The sequence below is a fragment of the Gracilinanus agilis genome, chromosome 1 (assembly GCF_016433145.1).
Source record: "Gracilinanus agilis isolate LMUSP501 chromosome 1, AgileGrace, whole genome shotgun sequence".
NCBI lineage: Eukaryota > Metazoa > Chordata > Mammalia > Didelphimorphia > Didelphidae > Gracilinanus > Gracilinanus agilis.
The window spans coordinates 61,011,041-61,035,758 of NC_058130.1; the positions used below are offsets into that span (position 1 = coordinate 61,011,041).

The 24,718-nt window shown below is 39.4% G+C and overlaps 1 protein-coding gene and 1 pseudogene across 1 annotated transcript in view; one reads left to right on the forward strand and one right to left on the reverse strand.

Annotated features, from left to right (window-relative positions):
* Positions 1 to 1,949: 1,949 nt before the first annotated feature.
* The window catches only part of ALDH1L1 (aldehyde dehydrogenase 1 family member L1), an 83,803-nt gene continuing 61,034 nt past the window's right edge, over positions 1,950 to 24,718 (forward strand). Inside the window, exons 1-4 of the mRNA XM_044676128.1 lie at positions 1,950 to 1,983; positions 20,354 to 20,496; positions 21,676 to 21,910; positions 23,677 to 23,842. Coding sequence (XP_044532063.1) covers positions 20,370 to 20,496; positions 21,676 to 21,910; positions 23,677 to 23,842 — 528 coding nt within the window. The 5' untranslated portion in view covers positions 1,950 to 1,983; positions 20,354 to 20,369. The remainder of the gene's footprint in view (positions 1,984 to 20,353; positions 20,497 to 21,675; positions 21,911 to 23,676; positions 23,843 to 24,718) is intronic.
* On the reverse strand, positions 13,437 to 17,471 carry LOC123247275 (annotated as a pseudogene).

Genomic DNA, 24,718 nt, shown 5'->3' on the forward strand with positions numbered 1-24,718 from the left:
ATAATATTATACACTCGAATCAAAATTTATGGTTTACATAAGACTCTTTCCTCAGGCAAACCTTGAGACAGGTTGTTTTAAGTGTTTTGATCTATTTTATAGATAAGGAAACAGATTGAGAGACAGGAAGTGATTTGCTCACACTCAGTGGGAAAGATTTGAACTTAAGTCTAATGGCTTTTCCAATATGCGCTACTGTCTCTGAGCTGAAAGGGACCTTGGAAGTCATCCAATCCAGGCTCCTTGTTTTATAGAGGAGGAAACTGAGACCCAGAAGGGTTAAATGGTGAGTCCAAGGGCATAAGGTGTAAGATGGGATTTGAACCCAGTGCTTTGACTACACATCCAACCCAATACCAAAAGGCAAGGCTTAAACCCTAATCTCCAAGATAAGCATTTCTTCTTTTCTCACTCTATTCTGACACCTTTGGAATCTGGTCCAAGTCTTGGCTTTTTAAGATAAGGAATCTCAGGTTCAGAGAGACCAACCAAAGGTTACACAATGTGATATGCAGAAATGGGCAGCCATTTTATGTAGGTACAAAATAGCAGTTAACAATAAGTTAGTGGCATACTAGTATGACTGGTATGCCTCCTGCCTCCCAGGCCAGTGCTTTTTTCACAGCTTCACAATACTTCTGGAAAGTTTGTTCCAAAAAAGCTGTTCAGAAGAAGTATCTTTGAAAGAGAATAAAACAGCCCTGTGTTTTCCTGACCCTGCGTAGTTCCACTTGGAAAGGAGCCATGTCCGGAACATTGTTTAGGGAAATCCCTTTTTTCCTGATTGGCTGAATGCCTGGAAGGTCTTGGGTCAGGGTCTTTTCTGATTGGAAGAAAGAAATAGTACCACAGGAAGGGAATGTCTACAGTAGGGGTTATTAACCTTTTCTGTGTTACAGATACCTTCAGCAGTCAGGGGAAGCCTTTGGACACTTCTCAGGAAAAAAGAAAGTCTTTTAAAGCATAAAATAAAATATAAAGTGTTCCCCAAATCTCAGTACAATTGTGACACCCTGCTTGAAGGATAAATCACAAAGGAAACCTATAGAACACTATAAATCTATAATTTATGAAACTGTAAAAACCATGTTGAAATACAGCTATCAAAATAGTTTTTTTAAGAATCTACAAGTTCATGAATCCCAGGTTAAGAACTCCTGAATGAGTTTCCAGTTTCCCTAGATAAGGAAGACCCAGACAGTAAACAGGGAAGAAGTAGTGGAAGAATTTATATGCTAAGGACTCAGAATTGAATTTCAACCTTAGGCAATAAATATCATTGAATTTGACTTGATTTCATTTCATCTTCAAAACATCCCAGTGAGGAATGTTGTTCAGAACAATTATTGCTTTCTAGCTGCGTGAACTTGGGCAAGTCACTTAATTCCAAATGTCTAGCCCTTACCACTGGATACTTCATATCAATTCTAAGACAGAAGATGAATTGGCAAAGGGAATTTCTTCATCTGGGAGTTCCCTATGCCAACAAAGTCCTAAAACTGGTCCCTATCTCTGCTTTGTATTTTTCCTAAATCTCTTCTCTGGCTGTGTGTGTGTCTGTGTGCACGTGTGCATGCGTGTGTGTGTGTGTGTGTGTGTGTGTGTGAATTAGAATCTTCCTTTAATGTGATAATCCAATGTATTTTTCCTTTTAGTATTTTCCTAGTATTTGTGGGATGGATTCTGTTGGCATTTGTCATCATTTTGTCCCTTGTTTCTTTTCTACTGAACATTTTAAAAACAAATCCAGTTCTCTGACTTGGTAACTATCTATTAGACAGGGCTGTTCTTTCCCTTTGTTAATTCAATGTTTTTTCCTCACCTTAAATAACCTGAAAGACAAATTGCCCTAGACTTAAGGTGACTGACTTAAGAAGGTAAGGTTCTTCCTTTTGTTTTTTAATAATTATTATTCTTGTTTTTACAGAGGGAGAAATTGAGGTTCAGACCGAGGTGATAGGAATTGCCCAAAGTCACAAACTAGTAAGTATCCAAAATTGAACCCAGGTATCACTCCAAATTCGATGCTTTCCTCCCCCACACCTCCCCAACATCAGAAACTGCCTTTTTAATAGGCTAGTTGCTTAACCTTAAACTCCACATTTCACTTTCTTCCTCATTAAAAGAGAGGTGGAGGGAGTGGACTAAAGGTCCCCCTAAAATCTCAGCAAGCCTTTCCTGATTCCCCCTTAATTCTGGTCCTCTCTCCCTCTCTCTCCCTTTCCCCCCACCCCTCCCTCCCTCCCTCCCTCCCTCTCTCTCTCTCTCTCTCTCTCTCTCTTTCTCTGTCTCCCCTCCCTCCCCTTCTCCCCTTCCTTCTCTCTCCCCCTCTTTCTCTTTCCCTCTCTTTTCCAGCTTATCTTGTATATAACTTGTTTGTTAATAATTGTTTGCATATTATCTCCTCCATTACACATAATTTCAGTAATTGCCACACTGTCAGACACCTTTAGGCTAGGAGCTCTTTGAGGGCAAGGACTTTTACTTTTCTTTTCTCCAGTACTTAGCACCATGCCTGTGTAAGGGTTAAATTAAGGAGTTTGACAAAGTGAGGAGAACAGTTTAACAGAAACTTTGTTTAATCTAAGAAAGAAGTACAGATAGAAAAATAGAAAAGAGGAAAGAGAAATTATTAATCTTATACCCTATAACTAAACCTAAAATTCCTAATACTACCTAAAATTTCCTAATACTATCTCTTAACTGTCTTCTCAGGACAGTTTCTTCTGCCTGGCACACCAGGCCTAATCTATTCTACTCTACTACTTAACTTCCTAAAATAACAGAGAGCCACCACTTACTCACTCCTTCAATCAGTTTTCTATAGCAGCCCAACTGTCAGTAGCCAACTGCCAGCAGATCCTTGCCTCAGAGACAGATCTTCTGCTCTCTAGAGATCTCAGAGACAAAAGATCTTCTTCCTTCAGCTACTGCTTCCTTTATCTCCTCACTGACCAATTGACCCCCCCTGACTTCCTGTCAGAGGGCAGGCTTCTTCCTCTCCTCAGTTCTAGTCTCCCTAGTAATGGGATCTTCAGCTCTGGCTCACTGACTCCTGTCAGTTCTAATCTGCTTGGAAACCCTGCTGTATTGTCTCTCATGCTAAACAGAGGGAGAAATTAAGAAAATTCCTTTAACATATCCCCTGTGAGATCCTTTGGGAGACTAGTCCCCCAATGGATCTTTCAAACATAACTATTTTATACTCATATTCCTAGTCAAAGTTGCCTATACTATTAATTCTTTCTAATAGAAAACTATACTAATATGAGAAACAGGGAGAAGTAAAGAGAGAAAGAAAGCAAAACAAATCTTGGTTTGCAAGTCTCAAATTACAAACAATTACAAAAAATTATAGTTACAAAATTACATATAATTACAGTTACAAATAAAACAATCCTGACTATATTTATACAGAAATAAGAACCTGAAGATATTCATCCAAATTCAACAAATACCACATAAAAATTTATAATTATTATTATGTACAAAAAATATACAAAAATATTGTATAAATACAATATCCCCCTGAGGCAGGTGTTGACCAACATTATAACATTTTGTAACACTTTACCATTTACCTATCATTCAGTTATTTTAACTTTTTCTATAATCCTAAAAAAGTATATTTATTTCTTTTTTTTTTTTTATTTATTTTAAACCCTTAACTTCTGTGTATTGACTTATAGGTGGGAGAGTGGTAAGGGTAGGCAATGGGGGTCAAGTGACTTGCCCAGGGTCACACAGCTGGGAAGTGTCTGAGGCCAGATTTGAACTTAGGACCTCCCATCTCTAGGCCTGGCTCTCACTCCACTGAGCTACCCAGCTGCCAATATATTTATTTCTAAACAGAAATTCGATAATATAATATAAATTATGTACTTAATTTGATAATATAATATAAATTATTACTCATTGGATTTCAAAATCAGACCTTTTATTGAAAAAAATATAAGTTCAAGAGTTCGATGTCATTGAAAATAGTGCCCAGTTGTCTCTGTAGTCTTATCCTTGATGCATGCAATCAATCATTTCTGATAGAAGCTACTCTTTTCACATGAGAGCAATGGATCCACAATATCTTTTCTCCAATTTTTATTTTGGTTTGTTATTTGTATTTGGGTTGTTAACAGTACTTGGAATGGACCTTCCCAGGTTGGCTGAGTTGCTCCTCTGTGCTGGAAATACTTTAAATATACTGTGTCTCCTGGATTTAAACCATGAAGAGAAAAGTCTATAGGTCCAACTTGCACCACAGCTCCAGATTCCTGAATTTCTTGTATTTTAATTTGCAGATCTTGTACATATGAGGCAATAGTAGTATCTCCTCCTAGCAAGGATGTATACACAGCCTTAAATGGTTTAGCATGAATTGGTGGATGACCAAACAGTATCTCAAATGGTGATATGTGTAGATCTCCCCTGGGCCTGCTTCAAATGTAGAATAGCACTAGAGGGAGAGCTTCAGGTCATTTCAAATGAGCCTCAGTGCATAATTTTCCAATCATTGTTTTAAGTTATCTGTTCATTCTTTCAACTTGCCCTGAACTCTAGGGATGGGGTGGTACATGAAACTTTAGAGTAATCCCTAAACATGAGTAAATTTGTGGTAAAACTGAATCATTAAAATGAGTTCCCCTGTCTGAATCAATCCATGCTGGCAGGCCAAATTGAGGTATGATTACTCTTAAAAGCACTTTGGCAATAAACAAAGTGCTGTTGCTCTAACAGTTGGAAACACTTCTGGTCATCTGGTTAGCTGGTCTACTATGACTAAGCAAAATTTGTAATGTCCAGGCTTTGGCATTTTAATGAAATTTATTTACAGATGTTCAAAAGGTGTGTAAGCCAAAGGATGTCCACCAAAAGCTTTTCCATGAAAGGTTATATGCTTGGCAGGTGGGACAGGCTGCACACACTTTAGAGGTGATATTAGTTATGCCAGGGGCTATCCATACTTTTTTCACAGAGTCTACAATGCCTTGGGTTCCAAAATGACCATTTTTATGGATAGATTGACAGTTTTGATGATAAAAACTTCTAAGGAGTAGGGGTTTACCTTCAGATGCCACCCATATTCCATTAATCTGTTTTGCCTTGAAGTTTTGTTTTTTTTTTATTTCTTTTTCATTATGGATAAATGAGTCATTGATAGTTGCCAATTTTAAGAATAATTTAGGGCCTTCTATAGCAGTGAGTTTTGCAGCAGCATCTGCTCAGTGGTTTCCTCTAGAGACAGAGTCAGTTCCACCTATATGGGCAGAGTAATGTATAGCAGCCCCAGGGTTTCAGGTAGTTGGAGAGCAGAAAGAACCTCATTGATGATTTTAGCATTTGTGATACTTTTGCCAACTGATGTTAAAAATTCCTTTTGAGGCCAAAGGATGCCAACAGCGTGACATATTCCAAAGGCATATCTGAAGTCAGTGTAGATTGTTGCTTTTTTGTCTCTTGTGATTACACAAGCATGTTTCAAAGCTATTAATTCTGCACTTTGAGCTCTTATATTTGATGACAGTGAAGCTGACCACAGAGTGGCAAATTCTGTGACTACAGATGTTCCAGTGTAACGTATACCATCTGTCATAATGGAAGAACCATCCATAAACAAAACTAAATCTGAATTTTCCAAAGGAGTGTCCAGGAGAATATCACAAGGTTTTTCGGCCATGGACACTAATGATTCACAACTATACAATGGTTCTCCTGTGATTAGTAAATCTGGAAGCAAGGTGACAGGATTGAGTGTTGTGCGGTATTTTAAAGTGATGTTTTCATTGCCTAATAAAGTTATTTCATACCTTATAAGTCTTTGGTCAGAGAATGCCTGTGTTCTATGCCTTAGCAACAATGCTTCAACTTTATGAGGACACATTATCCTTAGTGAACATCCCAATACTAAATCCACAGATTTTGTTACTAGCAAAGCTGTTGCAGCTACTCCTCTAAGACATGGTGGTGTTCCTGAAGCTTTTGGGTCTAGTTGAACCAAATAATATGCAATTGGACATTGAACAGGTCCTGAAACTTGGGTTAAAACACCTGAAGCTGCTTCTCTCTGTTCATGTACATGTAAGAGTGAATGGTTTGTTGTAATCTTGGATGCCTAGAGCAAGGGTAGGCAGGATAACCTGTTTTAATTTAGTAATCTCCTTAATTCATCAAGGTCCATATTCAGCCAGTTAGGACAGCTGGTTTTGAAATAGTCCTTGACCACCCTACAACAAATTTTCACAAACTACCTTCTCAATTGTCTAACATCCCTTTCTCTGATCAAATCTAGGTCTATATATCTTCCTCCCAATTCTATAAGTCTGTCCATGAACTAGGAAGTATTTTCACCAAACTCTTGTCTGAGTTTGTCAAACTACATTCAGCTATCCATTCCATCAGAACATGCCCTCATGGCTTTCAGTACTGACTTCCTAGCCTGACACAATCTAGTGTAATCAGTTTCATTATTAAAATTCCATTTGGAGTCTTTTAGCTGCCAGTGAACTGCTCCTCTTCCCCAAGCCTCATTATTAAGTGAGATAACCTTATCTTTATCCCTTTTTGTTAACAACTCCTCTAACAAAGGTTCAAAATCAATCCAGGTTGGATCAAATTGTTGACATATGCTTTCTAGCTTTTTAATAACAACTATGTGATCATCCTCAAAAGAAGTGCTCTGCTTAAATCTCTCAATATCCTGAGGGGTAAATGGTTTTTGATGTCTTATGGTAACTAACTCTTCTTTAGGATTAAAGGTTGGTACTTCTCTTAAGGGGAATAGGCTTGTATCTTGATTATTTCTTCTTGTTTGCTTCTCTTGGGTTTCTGCTTGAGTTATCCTGAAACTGCTGGAGGAAGTAGGAACAGCAGGAGAGACAGGTTGATTAGAGTGAGAGATAGTTTCAGTAAGTTGAGAAATAATTTGGGCCATTTGAGAGATACAGTCTTCAAGGTATGCAACTGGAGACTCAATTAAGCTATATTTCTATTGTTTCTTCTTCTTAGAGAGAACTAGGTAAATTCCTATAAGAAAAAATACTCCCCAAAATGAAAGCAGCCTGAAAAAATCAGAAACTGGGAGCTGTGCCAGCTCATCAATGCTCTCAAGGAACTAGAGTTGTTTGAGATAGAATGGAGCCTCCTCCTTTACTACATGTGCCATAATTTCTAGCACCATATTGAATTGCCTATAAAAATTTAGGAACCGAAGATTAACAGGCTAATCAAACTCCTACCTGCTTGCCAACAATTGTAAAAGTTAAATTAAGGAGTTTGAGAAATTGAGGAGAGCATTTAAGGGAAATTTTGTTTAAGAAAGAAGTGTGGATAAAAAGATAGAAAAGAGGAAAGAGAGATTATTAATCTTATACCCTATAACTATACCTAAAATTCCTAGTACTACCTAAAATTTCCTAAAACTATCTCTTAACTGTCTTCTCAAGACCAACACCAGGCCTAATCTACTCTACTCTAACTATAATTATTCACTAACTACTCTAACTATAAAGAATTCACTAACTAATGTTAAGATTAAAAATTATAAAGACTGATATAATAAGAGAAATTAGTAGTTTAATTAAAACCATGGCCATGTTGGTAAAATATATATATGATCGCGCTTATCTTTTAAATTTACCGCCAGAGCCCATCCTATCCCTCTGGTACGCCAGCCAGCCACTCTGCAAAACCCAGAAAAAGGCTTTCTCTAGGCCCTCCTCCGAATTTAAATTGCCCCATACGTGGGGACGCTGGACGTCCCCACGCCTTAAACCGGAAACCCATAGGGATCACGGGAAATGTAGTCTCAAAGTCCCCACGTGTCCATAGGGAATCTGCTAGACACTTCCCTGAATTTAAAACAAACACTACCTAACTCCCTAAAATAATAGATAGCCACCAGTTTTCTGTAGCAGCCCATCTGTCAGTAGCCAACTGCCAGCAGATCCTTGCCTCAGAGCAGATCTCCTGCTCTCTAGAGATCCCAGAGGCAAAAGACCTTCTTCCCTCAGTGGCTGCTTCCTTTATCTCTTCACTAACCAACTTTCCCCCTCACTTTCTGTCAGAGGGCAGGCTACTTCCTCTCCTCACTCCTGGTCTCCCTGGTAACAACAGAATCTTTAGCTCTGGCTCACTAACTCCTGCCAGTTCTGATCTACTTAGAAACCTGCTGAATTGCTTCTCATTCTAGACAGAGGAAGAGATTAAGAAAATCCCTTTAACACCTGTAAGCACTTAACAATGGCTCCACTGCCAGCTCCAAATCCTGTAATGCTCAGTTTTCAGCCTAAGAGCCCCAGACACTACAGAGACCTCCTTTTTCTTGCCTCAGTGGTCCTTGCATTTTCTGAGACTCCAACCAAAAAAAGAATCCTGATTATTTTTTTTAAAACCCTGACCTTCCATTTTAGAATCAATACTAAGTATTGGTTCCAAGGCAGAAGAGCAGTAAGGGCTAGGTAATTGGAGTTAAGGGACTTGCCCAGAGTTACACAGCTAGGAAGTATCTGAAGTTAAATTCAAACTCAGGACCTTCCATCTCCAGGCCTGGCTCTCTATCCACCGAGCCTCTGAACTACTCCTTGATCATCTTTTAAACTTGCCTTCCCCTACCCTTTATCTGCTACTCCATTTGGGGAGAATAGGTGATAATAAGCCCATACACTTAGATCTCTTATTTATCATTTTCAAAGGGCTTTTATGCTCATCCTCTTGGAATAATCACAACAGTCCTGAGTTGGGCTGGGCAACCCAATGTGACCCACTAGATAGAGAGTGGGAAGAAATTAGTTCTAATGTACCATTTACTAACTATGCATTGCATCCCATCTCTGTATCTCTAGGTCCAATTACAAATCATCAATCAATCAACAAATATTTATTAAGCACCTACTGTGTGCCAGGCACTGTACTGTGGGCTAGGAAAACAAAGAAAAACAAAAACAGACTGTGTCCTCAAGGATCTTACATTTACTGGGGGAGACCAAATGTACATAAGTAGATACAGAGTTGATTTGTGAAAAGTGAATGGAAGGGAACCTTTAGACATTACAGCTCTAGTAACAGGGTGACTCTTGCAGAAAGCAATGTTGAATTTGAGCCTTAAAGGAAACTAAGTGTTCTAAGAGGCAGAGAAAGTTCATTCCAGATACAGGAGGACTCCAGTAAAAAAAAAGGAGGGGGGGAGGTCTGGGAGATGGGGCATTCTTTTTTATTAATTAAGTTAATTAATTAGTTTGTTACATTCAAATTTCCAGGTATCTCCTTCTGTCACCGAGTCCCCTCCCCACACTAGAGCAGGCATTATTTGACAAAAAGATCTTTTGACAAATGATGCCTCTCTAATGGAGAGATGGAGGCAGTTAACTGAGTATCTTAATATTTCAAATGTCACAAACATGTAAATAATTTTTAAAAGATATATTTATACATAAAATTATGTCTTGCTAGTTTCTGTTTATCAGTTTTCTCTGAAGGTAGACATGCACAAGTCATTCTTCAAGCAATATTTTTTTTTCTATCTGTATTATTTTCTTGGATCTGCTTGTTTCGACTTCATAATTTCATGTAGGTCTTTATCTGATTTTTAAAAATTAACCTGTTCATCATTTCTTATGGCACAGTAGTATTCCATCACAGTCATATAACACAATTTGTTTAGCCATTCTCCAGTTGATGGACATCTCCTCAATATCCAGTTCTCTGCCACCACAAAGGGAGCTGATGTAAATGTTTTAAGACATTTGATGTTCTTTTCCTTTTCCCTGATCACCTTAGGAATTCTCCTAATATTGGCATTTCTGGGCCAAAAAAGTAAATGCAACTTTATAACTAGATGGAGCATTCTGTATGAGAAACAGTAAGCAGGCAAGTATGTAGGAATTCTAAGCTGATAGAGGAGAGTAAAGTAGAAGATGCCTGGAAAGGTATAAGAAGGGGACAGGATGTGAAGAAGTTTTAATGCCAGAAGAAATTGGATATAGGAGGTAATAAAGAGTCTCAGGAGTCTATTAGTGGGAGAAGAAAAAATGACATGATCAGAGGAAAAAATGGTTATCTGTAAAGAGTCCTTCCATGCCTCAACTAGGAGGCTCAGTAGATAGAACACTGGGTTTGGAGTCAGGATCTTCCTGAGTTCAAACCTGGACTCAGACTCTAGCTGTGTGACCCTAAGCAAGTCATTTAACTTTGTTTGTCTCTGTTCCGTCATCTGTAAAAAGTGCTAGGAAAGAAAATTACAAACCACTCTGGTATATTTGCCAGGAAAATCCAAAATGGGGTCATGAAGAATCAGACATGACTGAACAACAAAAAAAAATCCCTAAGAGGATTTTCTAGTTCAAAAACCTACATGATCCCCATTTTACAGATGAAGGCTTAGAGGGGTTAAATGATATCATAGAACCCTAGAATAAGGGGCTCAGGTATCATGTAGTCCAGTGGTGTCAAACTCAAATAGAAATGGGGAACACTAAACAAACCATAACTAAGGATCCCTACAGGTCACGACTTGACTTAGAAATCCATATATTTACATCATCTATGTTCAAGTGTATTATTATTGTATTGAATATTTACCAATGGCATTTTAATATATGTAGCATACCTCTGATCGAGTCTGGGAGTTCTTCATCTTTCTTTGTGTCCTGGATCCTTTGGTTTTCTAGGGAAACTGATGGACTCTCTCCCCAAAAAAGGTTTTTAAATGCACAAAATAAAATTCAGAGACATAAGGAAAAGGCTGTGAAAATAAAAGTGTAAAATTTTCCCTTCTGAGTTAAATTTTACAGACTCCTCAAAATCAATCCATGAGTGAAGAACCTCTGAACTACTCTAATGCCTATGTTTTATAGATGAGGAAATCAAGATCCACAGAAGGGAAAACAAACACTCCACCAAGATCACAGATCCAGTTAGTGTCAAACATTCTTTAGACTCCTAGGCTTCTTGAACCTGGGCAGGAAAATTGATTCTCTTTGTCCAAGCTGGCATAGAACCTAATTTGAGAGAGAAAGAAGGATATGAAGTCCCCATGAAGGGCTCTCTTGGAGAGAGGGAGAGAGTAGAGACAGACTTTTGCTCTGGCACACTCTTTGAGCACTCACTCACTCACTCTGAGGCTGTGCTGCACAATAGGAAGGAAGCCCTGATCAGGTTAGAAAAATGTGTGACTTGAGTAGACAATCCATGTCAAAGCAAGTGAGCTTGAAAAGAAAAATCAAGGCAAAGAGTAAAATCCTCTATGATAATGGAAATGTCCCTAGGAAAGGAATATCTTAATATTGATTTTTTGTTGCTCAGTCATTTTTCAGTTGTATTTGATCTTTGTGACCCCCATGCCATTTATAAAGATTTCTAATTTACAAAATGCTTTCCTTACCACAATCCTTCGAAGTAAGTAGAGCCCATTTAACAGGTAAGGAAACTGCGTCCATAAAGGTAAAGCAACTTGCTTATGGTCATGAAAGTAGTATCAAGAACAGGATTCGAACCTACTATATCACACATTGCTGTTCAGTTGTTTCAGTCATATCCAACTCTTTGTGACTCCATTTGGGGTTTTCTTGGCAACAATAATAGAGTAGTTTGCCATTTCATTCTCCAGCTCATTTTATAGATGAGGAACTGAGACAGAGTTAAGTGACTTGCCCAGGGTCACACAGCAAGTAAGTGCCTGAGGCTAGATTTGAACTTGGGTCTTCCTGACTCTAGATCTGGCAGATCCAGAGAGTACTTGTCACCTGAAGATGACTCTCAAATCCACCCTTCATCTTTTGACATTGAGTTTTTCCATTTCTTTGTCATCTTTTTCAACTTGAGTACGAGGTTTCAGAGTTTTTAGATTCTGTACTTTCTGATTAGTAGTAACAAATATTTTTCAGATATTGATAGGTTGCATTTCTTCTTTTGAGAATCGTTTTAATATCCTTTAACCGTCTGTTGTTAGGAGATCTATATATCATGGGAAATAATTTAACATACACAGATATTTGTCAACAGAAAATGTCAATATCTATTATATCCTCAGCCACCTTTGAAAAACTTTGGCCTTGGGGCAATTTGATTTCCATCTTTATATTTCAAAAGTACTCAGTGTTTTTTGAAGACACCATGACCAACTTCATTCTTTCCCAGAATCCTTTGGTTTATATTCCTGCCCCATATAATCAACACTTAAGAAAAAAAAAAATCACACTTCTCTGATTGCTGTGTGCCAAGTTGATCAGGTCTCTGGCTATTTTTCAACACATACACATTTATTTACTTCTATGTATATTTATGTGTGTATGTATGCATATATATATGTGTGTGTGTGTACATATATCTATATGATATAACTTTAATTGGTAACCCTATAGCACCTCTTCAATTCAAATTGTTTGCATTCACATTTCAGTTTTTACAAAACAGCTTCTTAGACACCATTCTGCTGGCATAGAAGGGAACCCATCTGATCTATGTTGTGATAAGCGCAGTTCTTATGCTAATGAATAAACTGCATTCTAATCTCTTAACTTTGGAATACTATTAAATGTGGCTCATAGATGACCTTGAGTTTTTGCTCACTCCCAAATAGAATTCTGGTTTCTAAATTAAATATTCAAAATTCTTTTTATTAGACAGATAACTAGCCTTCCATCTTGGTTCCTTTTATGTTCAGAATAATTTTAAAAAGGAATTATGATGTGTATGTTAAGAAAATCTTTTCTACAGGTCTCATTTATTTCCAAATACACGTTTTGGAACAATTCATCTGTAATAGGGCCATTAATTCTACCAGAGTTCCAGAAAGCATTCTCTTACATTTCTGGAGTTTGACAAAAATTAAATGTCCATGTTTGTAAACTAAGGAACTTCCAGTATGGAGACTCGCTTCACTTATGCTGATCTGAAAGGAAACTAAAACTTAAAGTGTTCATTGCCTGAGACACTGAGAAGTCAGGTGATTTCTCTATAAATATAGAACTAGTGTGTATATCGCACAGGACCGCAAACCAGGTCTTCCGGACCCCAAGGCCATCCTTTTATCTATTATGCCATGTTATCTCTGATAGTTAAGTAAAAATATGCTTGAAAAATGCATTAATTTTTCCATAACACCTTCAAACCCCAAGGTACTACTATATCACTGAAAAGTGTACTATCCAATTAAATCTCTAATTATTCTTAAAGTTTTTAAGATACAGCAGTTTCTTCTTATAATGGATGTCATTATCCACTTTTTTTCTATAATACTCAGTATATTAACATCTAATTAGCTTCCACGTCAGCTACCTAAATTTAAGATAGCTCTGTACTGGCTCAATTAAATGTGAAAAAATGGGTATTTCACACCTCTTTCCTCTTTTCTCCACCTGGGAATCACAAGAGGCTCAAGGTGTTAGATTTAAATTAGCAAGGAAATGTAGTCCTTAGACCTATCTCTCACTGGCTTGGTCTAGAAATTAAAATGCATGGATTTTCTTAGTGGAAAAAAAATGTGATTCCTTAATAAGAATAAACACAATACATGGCACCTGCTTCTTTGCATGAAAGGCAATCAGGGTCTAAGGCATAAGATCCAGATTCTGTGGCTATCTTCCAAATGACCCCAGTAAGGATTTACATACTCAAACTTTGAAGCGGAGTTTTAGTTTTGCAAAATGTCTGGATGAGCCCCAAAGCATCCTTTGAATTTCTCCAAGAATAGCAGCCAGGTGCTGCCGAGTATTTGTATAAGAAATCTGCCTCAACAGGTATTTTCTGGCATGTTATGTCATCATCATTGCCCCTGTCTGTCTCAGTAAATGCCATGATCCACCTGTGTACATACCTGAAAAGTAAAAAAGCTTTGGTGTCTCCTGTCAGAGAGTTCTTTGCTTACTCCCTCTAAAGAAACTTGTTAATCTTTTCAACTCACGGGCTCCGTCCTTGCCAAACATGATTCTTTCTTCACCATGGCTTAGGAGTGCACAAATGAAACTGCTCCGTGGGCCATGATCTTCTTTAGAAACACTGGGCGATCCTTCAATTGCTTCTTTAGATGTCAGATTATTTTTAATCATATTTGAATCTCTTGAATGTAACCCTGGGGCTTCCAACATCTACAACTGTACCAGACAGAAACGACATGCCAATGCTCGGGGAAAGTCTTTACTATTGATTTTTTCCACCTAGTCCCTTTTCTAAATGATCCATTTTGTAATTATCTAATTAGAGTCCAGCCTGCACTGACTAACTACCAAGGAATATCTTTACTCCTAATTTTGGGCAGATTTTGAATTTACTGGCATTTCAGTATTCGCCAAGGCATTTCTGTTGCTGTCCGATCTTGACCTACCTCTGGATCCAGCTCAGCTCTATTGTATACACTCTTTTTTTTTTTTTTTTTAAATTAACTCTTACCTTCTGTCTTGGAACCAATACTAAAGTATCCGTTCAAGGAAGAAGAATGGTAAGGGCTAGGCAATTAAGGTTAAGTAATTTGTCCAGGATCACAGAGCAAGGAAGAGTCTGAGGCCAATTTTGAACTCAGGAAGATGAGCCTGGCACTCTATTCACTGAGCAGTAGAGATACAACTGGGTAAAATATTTTTTTTGCCTATACCCTATTTTTTTTCTCCATCTCTTTCTGCATTGACTTGTCCCCAACCTGAGCACCTCATACCTTCTTACCTTCCTGTGCCTCTTCTTTTCACAGAAAGGGGCAACTCATTCAAACAATCTGTCAATCAATCAATTTAATAAAGCTGCTACTGTGTGCCAGTCACTCTGATAAGCACAGGAGAGGCAATAATTTACACTCGAAAGAAGGATCATAGTGCAGTGGAAAGGAAGCTGGCTAGACATTCAGGGGGACCCAACTTAAGGAACACTTTACAAGTTATTTAAACTCTATGTGCTTCAGTTTCCTCATCTGTTGAATGGGGATAAGAATAGCTTCACTATTTACCATGAAGCGTTGGAATAAAATAAAATGGAAATGGGATCAATTTTTAGGTTACTCCTCTTAAGATAGTTAAAAGAATACCCAAGGAGGGGTCAATCTTTAACCAAGGGAAAGTACTTCCTTATTTTTTTTTAAAGCCTTACCGTCTATCTTAGAATCAATACTTGGTATTGATTCCAAGGTAGAAGAACAGTAAGGGCTAGGCAATGGGGATTAAGTGACTTGCCTAGGATCACACTGCTAGAAAGTATCTGAGGACACATTTGAACTTCCTATCTCCAAGCCTGGCTCTCTCCACCTAGTTGCTCCCAGAAAGTACTTTCTAATGGTGGAATTTGAGGCACCATGACTAACAGGTAGGGGAGATATTTAGGGATCTTCCTGACAGTCTTTAATCATTATGACACAATGGAAAGAACATTGACCCAGAATCATAGGGACAAGGACTGAACCTGTGATTTCATTAATAAAGAGAACTGCCAGGTGTGGATGCTCCCTTCTTCAATGCAACTTAGAGCTAATGCCTACTGATCAACTAGGAGCTGGGGATACAGAGATGGAAGGTAGCACAGTCCCTGCCCAAAAGAAGGTTACATTTACTGGAGGAAATGAACACAGATAATTATAACACAAAGAGGCATCGGGATGGCCTCTAAGCCAAGAAATCCAGGATTCAAGAACCGATTCATAGATGACACATACCTGTTGTTTGATTCTGGACAAGTCACCAGTGACCCCCTCATTGGGAGACAGAGGCTAACAGTTCTCTAAGATGGCCAATGTGAATTAGCAGAGAGAGTTTCTTCACCCCAAGAGTTCCTTTTCTTAATTAAATTACAGATGCGGTCCACATCCTGATACAAATAGGACAGACTATTACTGCACTATAAGCAGGCAGGAATGCGAGGTCTTTGAAAATTGTGAGAAGTCTGTTATGAACTGTTATGGACTAAAGTTAGTTCAACAAGGGGAACCATCTATCTCAGGACTATGATAACATCAATTATAAAATGGCTAAAATGAAGCTGGAAGTAGAGCAACTGTAAGAACCAATCTTGACCCCCAAAAAGAGGAAGAAGTACTTTTCTCCATTTGGTGGAGAGGGTGGGTGGCTGTGGGTATGGAATGTCGTATGCTATGTTATATATGGTGACCGTATCAGTTCCTTTTGCTTAACTGTTTTTCTGTTACAAGAGAAGACCTATTTGGTGGAGATGTGATAGCAATATTCTACAATGACTGTGATGTAAAAATAAAAGGCATAAAAAAGAAACAACATTTGTTTAAAAAAAAAATTGAACCGAATTACCATGTAGCCAACCCTCAGCAAGGTTTACGGGGAGATAAGGACAGAAGAGGTCCCAATCTTAATGGAGTTTGCAGTCTATTTAAGCCTACAGACCAGACACAGAAAGTCATTAAAGAAAAATCAAAGGTAGCCTGAAATTAAGTGTGGAGAGATCAATGAGCCTTAAAACAGTATGGAAGATTTCTTGCAGGAGGTAGGACTTGGTTGTAAATGCAAATCATCCTGTGACAAGCACCAGAGATGCTTGTCAAGGGATCTTGCCTCAAGCCTGTTTGGAACAGGAGCTGGTGAGTTTGAGAAGGAGTCCGCAGAAGAAAGTGCTGGATGCCTGAGGCACAGAATGGAATATCACAGCTGTCTGCCACAAGGAAGTTCCTTAAACTAACTCATCAGCTGCATCCCTCCATAGACTTCTCTACCCTTTTCCTCATCTCACATCCTTCAGAAACTTTCCTCAACTATCTCCTCCACGACCCCCTCTCACATGAAGAGGTGACCCTTCTTCTTGCCAAGGCAAACTTCTCTACACACACTAGTGATCCCATCCTATCCCATTTCTCTAGCAGCTTGCCCCTTCTATTATCTCTTCTTTCACACTAATCTTCAATCTCTTCCTATTTACTGGCTCCTTCCGAGTAGATATCCATCTCTCCCCTAGCCTTAAAAACCCCATAATTTTACAGCCGTCCCTGCTATCTATTCTTGTATATCTCCTCTCGCCTTCTCAGCTAAATTCCTTAAGAAAGGAGCTTAAAGCTACACTTGGGCTTTTAGGACTCCCTCCTTGACTTTTCTGCAGTCTTTGACCTGTTAATCCCCCTCTCCTGGATACTCTCTTCTCTCTAGGTTTTCCTATCTTTACTTTCTCCCAGTTCTCATTCCTCTCTGCCTACTTCTTATTCTCTTTTGCTGGATCATCTTCCATGAAATACTCATTCATGATGGCTTTTCCTCCTAGGTTGAGTCCTTGACCTCTTCTCTTTTCCCTCTATTCTCTCTCACTTTATAATCTCATCAGCTCCTATGGATTTAATTGTTATCTCAATTCCTTATCTTAGACATCTTGAAATCCCATTTCCCATAGACATCTCAAACTCAACATTTTCAAAAGAGAACTCGTTCTCTTCCCCCCCCAAATCCTCTCCTCTCCAATTCCCCATAATTACCATCTTCCCAATCACCCAAGATTACAACTCTGATATCCTATTCAACTCTTCACTTAAACTCACCACATATATCCATTCCGTTCTCAAATGTTGTGGTTTTTACCTTCCCAACATCTCTTGCCCACTCTTTCCACTTACACCATACTTGTACAAGTCCTCTTCATCTCTAACCTAGACCATTTCAGTAGCCTTCTAATTGGTCTCCCTGACATGACTCTCTCCCAACTCCAATCATCCTCCCCTCAGATGCTAAAGTGATTTTCCTAAAATGCAGTTCCGACCATTTCATTCCTCTACTCAATAAAGTCCAATGGCTCCCCATTACCTCAAGGATTAATCATTTCTTTTGTTTTTGTTTTAAATTTATTTATTTATTTTTAAAGATTTTTCCATGTTTACATGATTCATTTTCTTTCCCTCCCCTCTTCTCTACCCCCTCCCAGAGCCAACAATCAATTCCACTGGTCAACTAATTCTTTTGGCATCTCTTAGATTTTGGCACCTCTTAGATCATCTGACTCATTCTTATCTTTAACACCCTCTGATCTAGTTACATTGATCTACTTGCTATTCCTCACACAGGATATCACTTTTCCCTACTGCATGCATTTCTACTAACTGTCTCTTCTCACCCCTCACTCCATGCCTAGAAAGTTCTCCCTCCTAACCTTTGGCTCTTAATTTCCCTGATTTCCTTCAAGACCCAGCTCAGAACCCACCTTCTGCAGGAAGCCTAACTCTCTTTACCTCCATCCCCAAAGGGCCTTCCCTCTGAGCTTACTTTCTAGACTACATCTAATGTATATGTTTGTAGTTATCTCCATGGAATCTCCCCACTAGAATGGGAGCTTTTTGATGGCAGGGCCAGTGGTTTTGCTTTTCTTTCATACTTAGCACAGTGCTGGGTGTATAGTGAGTGCTTAATAAGGCAGTTTGGAAGATGGGATGGATTAAAGCACAGTAGAATGACTTTAATTTTAGTGATGTTGACTTAGGGATACCCATGGGACATCCAGATGGACACAATCCACAGGCAGTTGCCAGGACTGGGCTATGAAAAGACAGACATGCTATTTCACTACAAATCAAGTTGTGTGTTGGTTCAACTCTTTTGGAAAACATGTTGGAATTAATAAAGAAATATAATTAAATTATTCATGCCATTTAACACATAAATCCCCCAGCAAGAAAAGACTTTCCTATACAAAAATAGTCAGTTTGCCTTATGGGGTGCTCTGCAGGACTAGCACCTCTAGTGTGAGGGCTTCAAATTCAAGGCTGCCCATCACCTTGGTGTCCATGAGGCACTCAACTCTCGCCTATGCCTCCAAGAAGCTGCAACTTGTACAACAGCCCAGTAAAACTGTCTTAGCAGATGGGTCAAACCAGATTGAGGTTAACCAATGGGTCTCAGACCTGTCAGTGAATTAGAGAGACGTCTACCCCAAGCATGTGAAGACTCTCCCTGGTGGAATGGATGGATATGAACAATTTGTTACAATGGCCGTGAAGGCAGCTGAAGTAGGTCCTGCAGAGTATTTAGAGCTCAGTGAGCCATTAAAGATGCCAAGGCCATCCACTGTTAATCATCTTGACTTCTGTCTTACCACTGGACTTCAGTGACTGGAAAGTGACTGGAAAAGGCTGAAAACTGTGCAATTCTGCCTCATTCACAATTCCAATTCACAAGCATGTCTTCGGTCCTTTTTGAAAATAAAGGAAAGGGGGCAGCTGGGTAGCTCAGTGGATTGAGAGCCAGGCCTAGAGATGGGAGGTCCTAGGTTCAAATCCGGCCTCAGATACTTCCCAGCTGTGTGACCCTGGGCAAGTCACTTGACCCCCATTGCCTACCCTTACCACTCTTCTGCCTTGGAGCCTATATTTATATATATATATATGTATATATATATATATATAAACATTCATTTAAACACCTAACAATATATCTATATCTATATATATATATACATATATATATATATAGTTAGGTGTTTAAATGAATGTTTCCTTCCTTATTTCCTAAAAGCTGGAAAGAAAAAATGTGCCTAATAATGGAATGAATAAATAAATGAAGAATGACTAAACAAATTATGGAATATGAATGTGATTTCAGTATTGCTGAAGCATAAGGGACGATGGAGATGAAGAATTCAGAGAGCCTCAGCAAGTGATATAGAGTGGGCAACAATATACACCATGCCCACAATGCCAATGAAGTCCATGCTAAAAGGCAATAAATCCGGACCACATACAAATATGATGTGCCCTGCTTACTATTAAAAACAAACTAACAAATAAAAACCCAGCATTACAAAAGTGGAATGTGGCCTGTACTAGAAGTCTGGTTTCATTTTTTTAATGAGGAGCTCTGCTGGGAATATGAATTCTGGTTGTTTAGGTATTTATTGATAAGTATCTATTTTTTCAAAACAAAATGACTAAATAAAGCCTTCTGAGATTACCTCTAATTTACCCTGTATGTATCCCATTTGTATGTAGTTGTTTGTATCTAGTCTCCTCCATTAAGGGCAGGAACCATCCCCCCCTTTTTTTTTTAATGCTTAGCTTCCGTATTTGAATTAATACTGTGTTTTGGTTCCAAGGTAGAAGAGTGTTAAGGGCTAGGCAATGGGGTTAAGTGACTTGCCCAGGGTCACACAGCTGGGAAGTGTCTGAGGTTACATTTGAACCCAGGACCTCCTAACTCTGGGTCTGCCTCTCAAACCGTTGAGTCACCCAGCTGCCCCCAGGACCATTCTTTGCATTCCCAGCACTTACTCAGCAGAATGACTGGCTCATGTTGTTCAGTCATTTTTTCACTGGCATAGCTGAGCACTGAATCAGTACTTGTTGACTGAGTGATTGAATCATTCAGATGTCAGGGTCTGGTTACACATATAAATAAATATCTATTTACAAACACTCCCTGGCCCTAACTCTGTGTCTCGACCCTTCCAGGTCTATAGCCACCACCATGAGGATAGCCATCATCGGTCAGAGCCTGTTTGGCCAAGAAGTTTATTCCCGACTCCGGAAGGAAGGCCACCAGGTGGTGGGAGTATTCACCATTCCTGATAAGGATGGGAAAGCAGACCCACTGGGTAAGCCAAGAATGGGGCACTGCACACAGTGGGCTCTTAACCAGTGTTTGCTGTCTGGAAATGAGTTGTGGTATCTGAAGGGCTAACAGATCAGAATCATTTGAGAACCAGGCCTCAGTCAGCTGAGAAACGGGGCAGACCAGCCGTAACCAGGACTGGAAGATTTAAGAAATCGAGCAGGGGAGGGGAGGCGGCCAGGAAAATATTTAGCGGCATAAAACAGGAGGCAGTCTTGGTAAACAATACCGGCATCCCTTCTGCATCATGGGAGAGTTAGGCATGTAAATCCCATGAAAAAATTGTTGGCCCTCTCTGGATACTAGAAAAGAAATCTGAATTTTTTCTTTTTGTTTCATGGATGTTTATCGTCCCCACCCTGTCCCTTGCAGCTTTACAACCTGAGTCTCACTTCTCTTGTTGGCTGTCCTCTGAGGTATTTTTTTTTCCAATATAGGGCACTTTTATCAGCACTGAATATCTGTTCCGCTTCATAGCCTTTCTCTTCAATGAGTTTCTTCAGGGTTTCAGGAAACTCTCTAGCTGCCGCTTGATCAGCAGACGTTGCCTCTATTTTATGCATTTCTGAGTTTCTAAACTTTTTTATTTTATCTGCTGGACTTCATGTGTTGTCTGAGGCTTCTGCTAAACTCCCCAAAAATTCTCATTTAATTTCTTGTGCCCATTGGTGATATATCAAAACCACAATGGGGAAAGTTGAGATGTAGAAGGGATCGTTGTAATTACCAACAGAGAAGTCAAGAAACAGGGAAGAAGTAGCTATCCCAGCATTAGGATAGAGGGTGTCCTCGGTAAAGGGTGTCAAGCAGCAGATTCGGACAGGCAATTCATAATGGAAGGAAAAGCTGATAGATTATTTAGTTAGTAGAAGGATAATTCAGAAAACCCCAAGGAAGAAGACCAGGCTAGGGACAGTGGCTGAATATATCACCTACTGAGAAGAGGAATGTTGATCATGGACATATGATGGAGGAATGCTGTGTTCGGTACCTCCATCATGGGTGCTTAGCTGGTCCAGGGATGGCTACATCTGTCCCGAGCCACAGAGGGGCTTCCTGAGAAGAGAAGTAGAGGAAGAAAAGAAGAAGATAGAAGGGAAGAAAAAGGAAGGAAGGAAATCAAATGGTAGAGAAGGCCTTTATTCCTTGATGTCTTCCACAGCCCTGGAGGCAGAGAAGGACCACGTACCAGTGTTTAAGTTTCCTCGGTGGAGGTTGAAAGGGAAGGCCCTGCCAGAGGTGGTAGAACAATACAAGTCTTTGGGAGCCCAGTTGAATGTCCTGCCCTTCTGCAGTCAATTCATCCCCATGGAGGTCATCAATGCACCTGAACACGGCTCCATCATCTACCATCCATCACTCTTGCCCCGGCATCGTGGAGCTTCAGCCATCAATTGGTAAGATGGGCCTGCAAAGATATGCTGTACTTCTCCACTTCTGGGCCTTTGCTCATGCAGTTTTGTATATCTGAAATGCACTCCTTTTTGACCTGTTGAGTTTCTAATCCATCCTTTAAAGCCCAAAATTGCTGCCACCTCCTCCAAGGTTTCCCTGACTCCCTCCAATCAGTAGCAACCTTCTCCTTGGGATCTCCTATAATTGTTGGTCTTTTACCTTTCTATCTTTTTTTTTTAAACCCTTACCTTCCGTTTTAGAGTCAATACTGTGTATTGGCTCCAAGGCAGAAGAGTGGTAAGGGTACGCAATGGGGGTCAAGTGACTTGCCCAGGGTCACACAGCTGGGAAGTGCCTGAGGTCAGATTTGAAACCAGGATCTCCCATCTCTAGGCCTGGCTCTCAATCCACTAAGCTACCCAGCTGCCCCCAGTCTTTTACCTTTCTAATGTATCATCTATTAGGTTTTTTTTTTTAAACCCTTACCTTTCATCTTAGAATAAATACTTTGCATTAGTTCCAAGGCAGATCAATAGGGGCTAGACAATGGAGGTTACACTTACCCAGGGTCACACAGCTAGAAAGGATCTGAGGCCAGATTTGAACCCAGGACCTCCCATCTCTAGACCTGGCTCTCAACCCACTGAGCCATCCAACTATCCCTTTCAAATGTTATCTCATTAGATCTTTGTTTTGGTTTGAAAACTCTTACATTCTGTCTTAGAATCTATGTAGGCAATTGGGATGAAGTGACTTGCCCAGGGTCACATAGCTAGGAAGTATCTGAGGCTAAATTTGAACGTAGGGCTTCCAATCTTCAAGTCTACCTCTCTGGCCTTTTGAGAAGCCTAGCTGAGCCCTAGTTAATTTATTTCCCTATTAGACTACAAGCTCCATAAGGAAAAGGTTAATAACTTGTACATACTATGTATCTCCTCCAGAATCTACCTAGTAAATGCTAGACACTTAATAAATAAACGCTTGTTACAGTTTTTAATTACTGAAGATAGAGCCAACAACGAGGTAGTTTGGAAGGGCAGTAAACTGGAAGTGAGAGAACCCGGGTTCAAATCTCAGCCCTGCTACTTACTAGCTCTACAGGATATCTTCCAAAGAATTAAAAAAATCTCGGAGTTGAAAGTGACCACCTAGTCTAATTTGTACTCGAACCAAAATCCCTCCTCTAGTTAAACTGACAAAAACCGGCCTCTGTTTGAGGACTTTCCATGAGTGGCAACTGACTGCTTCTCCAGGCAGCCCATTCCACTTTGGGATCGCTCCATTTGGCAGGATCTCCAATGGATGGAGGGTCTCCTCAATGTGGTTATTCCCTCCAATGATGCAGATGGCAACCCAGCCATGCCTGCCTGTACTAAATCACCTATCTCTCTGTAAGTTCCACCCATCGGTCAATCGACACAATTTTATTAAGTGCCCACGTTGTACCAAGTATCCATTGCTCCAGGTTTTACCTTTAGGGGCCCAGCAGAATGAGTGTGATCTCTCTTCTAAATGACCACTCTTCATGGAAGAACTTTATGGAAGTTCTCGAGTTCCCCCCACCAAAGGTTAGCCATCCCTAATCCTTTTAGCCAAGCTCTTGGTGTGGATAGCATACTCTCTAGCCCTCAGCATACTAGTTGCCCTCTTTTAGGCACTATTTTCTTATTATTAAAATCAGGATAATAACATTGTCCAACTTGACCAGAGTGATATGAAGAAATATTTTTTAAAGCTTAAAATGAGCTGTTGTTCTTCCTCACCCCAGGACCCTGATCCATGGGGATAAGAAAGGAGGCTTTACTGTCTTCTGGGCAGATGACGGCTTGGACACAGGAGACATCCTACTCCAGAAAGAGTGTGACGTTCTGCCTGATGACACTGTGACCTCACTCTACAATCGGTTCCTTTTCCCTGAAGGAGTCAATGGAATGGTAATTTCTTTTCTTTAAAAACAGATTTATGGAAGCCTTTAAAAAGTAAAACCATCATTACCAAATACTATATATACCCCACTTCCCATCCCCTCCTCAGTGTGTCTTACTTTCTAACTGGATTTTAAAATTAATATCCATTAACTAAATAATATATTTTTATAAAGTTTTATTAATATTAAACCAACAAAAGAGACTAACTAAAAGGTACTAACCAGCCCACTCCCAAGAGCAAAAAAAGAAAGAAAGAGGCAGAGCCTCAGAACTTACACAAAACGTGACCATGCATAGGTAGACAAAAGGAAAAGCATTGTAGGTAATACAGAAAGGAAGTTTGGGTAAGGTAGTTTTTTAGGGAGTCAAGATATTTCTAACTATACAAAACAAAGAAAAACAGTAAACCAAAATCAAGTGACACAGTTCACGTCTAATAGCATCTGTACCATTCTATACCCAAGAGGGAGGAGCATTTCAGCATTTCTTCTCTTGGGTCAGCACTGCTCAGTACAATCATACAGTGTTGGGCTTCATTTAATGTTCATGTATTATTTTCCATGATCTGTTTCATTCTATGACAATTCCTATAAGCCTTCCCACAATTCTCGGAATTTCTCATTTCATAAGTGCTTACAAAACAAGAATGTACCATTATGGTAGCCATATACCACAGTTCATTCATCAGATGGAAATTTCCAAAGCCAACCTCCTCCTGAAACTCCATCCATCCTGCTATATTCTGTGGAGATTTTATTTTTATATATACATATATATATGTATGTATGTATGTATATCCACTCCAGCTAGTCCTCTGACTTGGTGACCACTAACAGTGATAGAAGATTTATAGTGAGATGGGCAATTGGTCTTGTCTCCTGT